Source organism: Gavia stellata, chromosome 9, assembly GCF_030936135.1.
Source record: "Gavia stellata isolate bGavSte3 chromosome 9, bGavSte3.hap2, whole genome shotgun sequence".
Lineage (NCBI taxonomy): Eukaryota > Metazoa > Chordata > Aves > Gaviiformes > Gaviidae > Gavia > Gavia stellata.
In genome coordinates this window covers 23,248,471-23,254,813 of record NC_082602.1, presented here as the reverse complement: position 1 = coordinate 23,254,813, position 6,343 = coordinate 23,248,471, and the positions used below count along the sequence as shown (strand labels likewise).

Genomic DNA, 6,343 nt, shown 5'->3' with positions numbered 1-6,343 from the left:
GTGCCCGGCTGGGCGCGGAGCAGTGCGGCGTGATTTCCTGTTCCGCGCCTCAGCGGGCTCTCGGCCCTGTCCTGGGGGACGGGACAGGAGCCCACGCGGCCTCGCCGCCCGCCGCCCACGCGCGGCCCCCGCTCCGCGGCCGCCGTCCCCCGCCCGTTTCCCGGTCCGCGCAGTCAGGCGGAGAGGCCCGCGGAGCACGGCGGGCACCGGGGGGGAAGCGCACCCCCTTCTCCGCCTCCCCCCTCAGCCCGGGGCCGGGCCACGCTGCGGGGGGTCAGCGCTCTCCCCCGTGGGGAAGCCCGAAATCTGGGTGACGCTGTGCCGTGCGCGGGTAGAGGAGCGGGAGCCGCTGGGGGCAGCGCCGGGCCTTCCGCCCGCTGCCGTCGGACCCCGCCCGGTGCCCCCGTGCCCACCCCCGCGCGGTGCCGTCGGGCCCGGGGCGCGCTGCCGATCGCGCCCCGCTGCCTGGGCTCCCCCGGGCTGCAGCGGTGGTTGATTGGCGCCGCGGGGAGTTTGCTCGGGGAGGCGGGGGGAGCGTTTGCCGGCGGGGGGTGGTTTCCCCCTTCCCTGGCCGGGCTCATTGGCTAGACGGAGCCGTGGCAGGAAGGGGACAGAGACCACGCGGGCTCCGCCCCGCGCCAATAGAAACCTATCGAAGGGTAACCCGAGCCCAGAGAAACCCGCGGCGGCGGTGCCAGCACCCAGCCGCCGCGGTCGGGGCCGGCTTTCCGCAGGGGCGGTCGGGGGCGCGGGGGGTGCGCGGGCGGCGGCCGCGCCATGCAGTACCAGCCGCCGGGCGCGGCGCCGGCGGCGGCCCTGGGCGTCGGCGTCCCGCTGTACGCGCCCACGCCGCTGCTCCAGCCCGCGCACCCCACGCCCTTCTACATCGAGGACATCCTGGGCCGCGGCCCCGCCGCCGCCCCGGCCCCCCACTCCCTGCCCGCCCCGCCGCCGCCGACGCTGCCGTCGCCGAACTCCTCCTTCACCAGCCTGGTGTCCCCGTACCGGACCCCCATCTACGAGCCGACCCCCATCCACCCGGCCTTCTCCCACCACCTCGCCGCCACCTACGGCACCGGCGCCTACGCCGGGCCCCTCTACTCCTTCCCCCGCGCCGTCGGCGACTACGCGCACGCCCTGATCCGGCAGGACCCCCTGGGTAAGCCATGCCCCCCCCCCCCCCCCGGCTGCCGCCGCGCCGCTCCCATCCCGTCACCGTTCCGTCCCGCCGTCGGGGGCTCGGAGGGAATGGGAAGTGGCTGAAATCTGCCCCGCTTCCCTGCCTGCCCCGCCGCCTCTCCGCGCTCTCCCTGTCTCCCTCCGGCCCCCGTCTGATTTACAGTAAATTAAAGACGCGCCGCGCTCCGGCGCTGGGAGTGAGACCACAGTGCGCGGCCGCGGTGACTCAGATTTGTTTTCCTTTAACCAAGTGACTCTGAGAGTGTCCTTAGTAATGTCGCGTGTGGTTTTGGTGGGGAGTTTTAATTGTGCTGGGAGATCTCATGGCAGATCTCAGCCTTTTCCTGCGGATGACTTGAAAAACAGTCGGGAGGCCGGCTCCGCTCGCCGGGGCCCCCGCGGCTCCCCGGCGGGTCGGGCCGCGCCGGGGCGGGTCGGGCCGGGGCCCCGGCGGCCCCTTCTCGCCCGCGGCCGGGGGAAGCGTCCGCGCTGCGGGGGCTGAGCCCCGCGCCGGGGCTGCAGCACTTGCTCTTGTGATTGCAAAACTGGACCTGACTCACCACGTTTGTGCAGTGAAAGAGGCTGACCCTTTCCGTTCATACAGGAAACCTTGAGCTCTCGATAGGAGTAAATCTGGTTTCAGAAGCTGTTAAGTGTTTTCCTGGCCGCCCGAAGCAGGCTCTTCCCCGGGAGTCGTGCACATTGCTGATTACTTTATCGACATCCTCAATACAGACAAATTCAGGAAACACTCGACTTCTGATAGCCGGGATCCGTTTTTCTGATATTGTTCATTTCCTCTGTGTGGGATGTGACTTTATGACAGCTAAAATAACCAGTTGCTTCCTATTTTTTGAGTCTGTTTTGCACCAGAATTACTAAAGCCTGACGCAAGCAAAATCTTGAAAAACAATGCAGCAAATTTCAAAGGGTGCAGGCAGCAAGACAGAAAGACAAACAGAGTGACTCAGTGGCACTGGCCAGAGCCTCCGGCCCCGGGACGCGGCTGCCGCTCCGCAGCGGGGCTGGCTCCCCGACGGGTCCCTGCCGGCACCGCCTCGCCCCGCACCGCTGCCCCGAGCCCGGGGCTGAGCCCGGCGGACACCCCGGCGGACACCGCCGCGGCCACGGGCGTGCAAGCCTCCAGCTGTGGGTGGGGGCTTGGGGCGCTTTTTGCCCCAAGCGGGTGGGGGGCCCCGTGCCCTCCTGTTGGCGCACCCCCCCCGCCCGGCCCCGCAATGTCCCCGCTCTCCGTGGGGCCCCGGGCACTGGTGCAGAGAAAGGGAGACGGTTTCTCTGGGGCATCGCAGTGAAAGAGCAGAAGGAAGCAAAGGTCTTTTTTTTTTTTTTTTTTTTTTCTCTCTTTTCTTTGCGAGATAGACCAACAGGAAACACATTGACGGAAACGTTGCCAAAGCCCGTAGAGTGGCTTTGACTGGTCTCTCTGTTCGGCGGAGGTGAAAAATCAGAGGAGGCGAAAGATCAGACTAGGAACTGGGGGAAATAGAATCAGGCGAAGGAAATTAGCGGGCCCCGGACCCGGTGCGGCTCCAGGCCCGGGCTCGGGCAGGAGCCGGGGTTCCCCGGGCACGCGTGTCCGCGGCCGGCCGGTGACCCTCGGCGTCGTGCCTCTCTTTGAAGGGAAGCCGCTGCTGTGGAGCCCCTTCATCCAGCGGCCGCTGCACAAGAGAAAAGGGGGGCAGGTCCGCTTCTCCAACGACCAGACCATCGAGCTGGAGAAGAAGTTCGAGACGCAGAAGTACCTCTCCCCGCCGGAGAGGAAGCGCCTGGCCAAGATGCTGCAGCTCAGCGAGAGGCAGGTGAGGCCGTGCCCGCGCCCCGGGGACCCGCGCCCCATCCCCGGGCAGCCCCCGGGGCCGGCGGCCCCGGCGCCGCTCCGGCCCCCGCCGTGCGGCTGCTGTCGGCGCACCGCTGGCGGGGACCCGGCCGGCCCGGGGCGGGGGGCGGCAGGCTCTTGCTTTCTGTTTGCGGCTCGGGTGAGGCTCCTGGCGTTTACCCGCTCCGAGACTACCCCGTGCCTTCTCTCGTTGTCGTTGCTCAGGTCAAAACGTGGTTTCAGAATCGCAGAGCCAAATGGAGGCGTCTAAAGCAGGTACGGGGATGTTTCCGTTTCTATAGAATTAAGCATTTTAATTGTCTTATCTTACGCCGTGCTCGCCTATTCCAGGTTGTATGCAGAAGTCATCTGAAAGGCTGTTTAACCTCTTCACCTTGATTAAAAAGACAAATAGTCCTGCTGGAATCCATGAGGGCTCGTTCAGGCAGCACTAACGTTAAAAGCTCCTAATGTAGTTCCTATATCAATTATGCCCGGCTTTCACACACCGCCTATTAAAACTCCACGCTAATTGTTTTGTAAACCCATATGTTGTTTAGCCAATTAACATGGAGAAGATAAGTAATTGTCAGTAAATTACTTAGGCAGTTGTTTTGGAGAAGAGTATTTACTGGTCTTTTAAATTGCTCTCTCTTAATAAACACAAGTCGATTTATTCTGCAAACCTTGAGAGAGGCGGGTACAAACGCCTTGTTTGTTCTGAGGAGCCGCGCGGAAAATTAAGTCGCTTTTACTTTTCGATTACGAATGGTTACAATGTATGAGGCTGAGCGGTTGAAGCGGTTTCCCTTCCCTTAGAAATCGTGCTCAAGCGGATAAACCTCTTTTGTATGGGCCAGAGGGCCCGATCCTGCCCATCTTGGTCTGATCGAGGCCGAGGCTCAAAGATTTGTGAAAAATCCCTGCATTGTGGCCCGAATCTGGCTTGATTAAGCATGACAGGGACGGCAGAGTTTCACTGGTAAATCAGCCTTTAATATAAAAATATCAAGAAAAGAAAACTAATCACAGTGCCACAGTCTAGATACATTTGTTCTGTGACCTTCCCCTGGGTTTAACCCGTACTTCAGTTGATTTTTGAATAAAACCCCTTTACTCCAGCAAGAGGCAGGCAGGGTACCCAGCGGTGCATCCTTGGCGGGGCCCGACCCGCACCGCAGTGTCCGAAGAGCTCGCTTAGGATCTCGGCCATTTTAAGTCATTTCCTCCTTTTCATTCAGTCGCATCCATTTCTCTGAGCTCGCACGGTTATATCATGGGTACGTGTTTCTGCCTGCTTTCTCTTTGCTTCAGAGTATCATTTCATGCCTCCTTAGGGGACTGGGCTCCCCAGACGGCTGCTGGCACAGGGCTACTCCTGCCTTCAGAAACGGGGTTTTGGTTTGGTTTGGTTCGGCTTGGTTTGGTTTTAATGGTGTTTCAATGTTGAGTTTTAGCTTAATTAGTAATTTTTTCCCGTTTGCTTTCAGGCCTTCCTCCTTTTGCTGTTGGGTGTAATTAAAGAAAGATCAGGGCAGGAGGAAGCTGTGTGTCGGAGTTTGTAGACTCATAATAAACATTTGCTTTTCTAAAGACAAAAGTTCAGAGGTTCCTGGGCTCCGGCAGCTCCTGACTCTTTTGAAGTGGCTGTGATAACCATCACCAAGGAGCCTTATTCACGGCAGCGGCCCCCGTGGCTGCCAGGGAGCAGGACCAGGGCCGAGCCCCTGCCTGCGGCTGAGCCCTCGCCCGGCCCCGGCCCACTCTGGCAGGTTTATAGGCAGGAGGCCCGGGGATGTAGCAGGACACCTGCCTTTTCCTGCAAGAAACCCACCTGACACAGCTGGAATTCCCAGGCCTCCTGGCTCCGTGGCCCCTATTTCTGTATAAAGCAGGCTTCTTTCATTGCAGGAGAACCCCCAGGCAACCAAAAAAGAAGAAGTGGAAGGTGCTGACAGTCACAGTGACCAAAGGCCGGAGACCTGCCCGACCCCCGAGCAGAAGGGTAAGGAGGTTTCCCTGGACGGCTCGCAGTACACCCCCTCGCCAGCCTCACAGGAGGACCTGGAGTCAGACGTCTCCGACGACTCTGATCAAGAAGTGGACATTGAAGGCGATAAAGGCTATTACAATCCTATCCACTAATGGCCCCATGCGGAGAGTGGACCCTAACTCAGTTTGCACTTTACCAGGGGCTGGTTTGGAAGAATATTATGCTACAGGAGAAAACTTTCACTGTTCCACTGAAAGAAAAAAAAAAAACCACAACATCAAATGGACTCATTTTATAATAAGCAGAGAAAGAAAGATGTATTTTCTTCAAACAGTCCATTTTGGCAGATCTCTAATTTGGTTAAAGGAACATGGTTTGTATTTAATTATTTGTAAGATATATTTGTACATTAATCGATGTTCTAACTGGAATATAATACCACACCCGGTCCTTACTCACGGGGGGTCTGAATCAGCTGCTTTTGGTGATCAGGGAAAACTCCTCTCTAGCTAGTGTGGAAGTGAGTATGGATGGCAGGACTAAACCCTTTGTATGTGTAAACAAATGTAGGTTTAAATAGATTAATTTAAACACCCATTGCAAGCAGAGAAACATGTTCTGTGAAATAGGGAGGGATTTGACCATCCCGACAAGTGCCTTATGCTCACACCCTTTTACCTGCTGTGGTGCTCTCCACCGAGACATCCCTCCGTTCATCAGGTAGAGTCTTTAGACAGTCGTTTTTGCTCTTGCATGAGATGAAATGTGCCTTCTCAGATTTGATGACTTTGCCCCGCAATCTGGATGGTTCCATTTGCAGGAAAAAAGCCCTGTATTTTTCTCCTTGAAAATCTCTAGCATTGTTTTTTACAGATTTCATATTTGAGAAGAAAATAGGGGGAGTGATAGGGTCCTGCTGCAAGAGAGAAACTGGCATCAGCTGTGGGGTATAAGCGAGGCACACGGCTGTGGGAAGATAATGCCTATTGTATACATATCTGCTTCTGTACATACTAGTTTTCTTTAAAAGTCTTGCGGTTTTATACCTCATGTTCATATTTTGTACATATTTGTTCAATGTTTAAAAAAAAAAGCAAAACCTGGTATTTAATTTTTGATTGACCTGTCTGTGAAATAAAACTAAAACTCTGCACCACCTGCCACGCTGGCCGTCTAGTTACTGGCAGGAGAAATCCCAAATCTCCCCCCCGTCAGCAATGCCATAGGCGTGTTGTAAGTGGGCTTTTCCCTCCGGTACCGCGCCGGTCATCGGCCACCCTGCAGCCCTCTGGGCGCCCTCGCGTTGCGGGGATCTCGCGTGGGCTCATTGCTTA

The 6,343-nt window shown here is 57.8% G+C and overlaps 1 protein-coding gene across 1 annotated transcript; it reads left to right on the top strand.

Moving 5' to 3' along the window:
* Positions 1-777: 777 nt before the first annotated feature.
* On the top strand, positions 778-6,054 carry HHEX (hematopoietically expressed homeobox). The gene is made up of 4 exons (XM_059821388.1): positions 778-1,159; positions 2,821-2,999; positions 3,242-3,292; positions 4,928-6,054. Exons 1-4 carry the CDS (start codon positions 778-780, stop codon positions 5,159-5,161), a joined length of 846 nt encoding a protein of 281 aa, XP_059677371.1. The 3' UTR covers positions 5,162-6,054.
* The last annotated feature ends 289 nt before the right edge of the window (positions 6,055-6,343 follow it).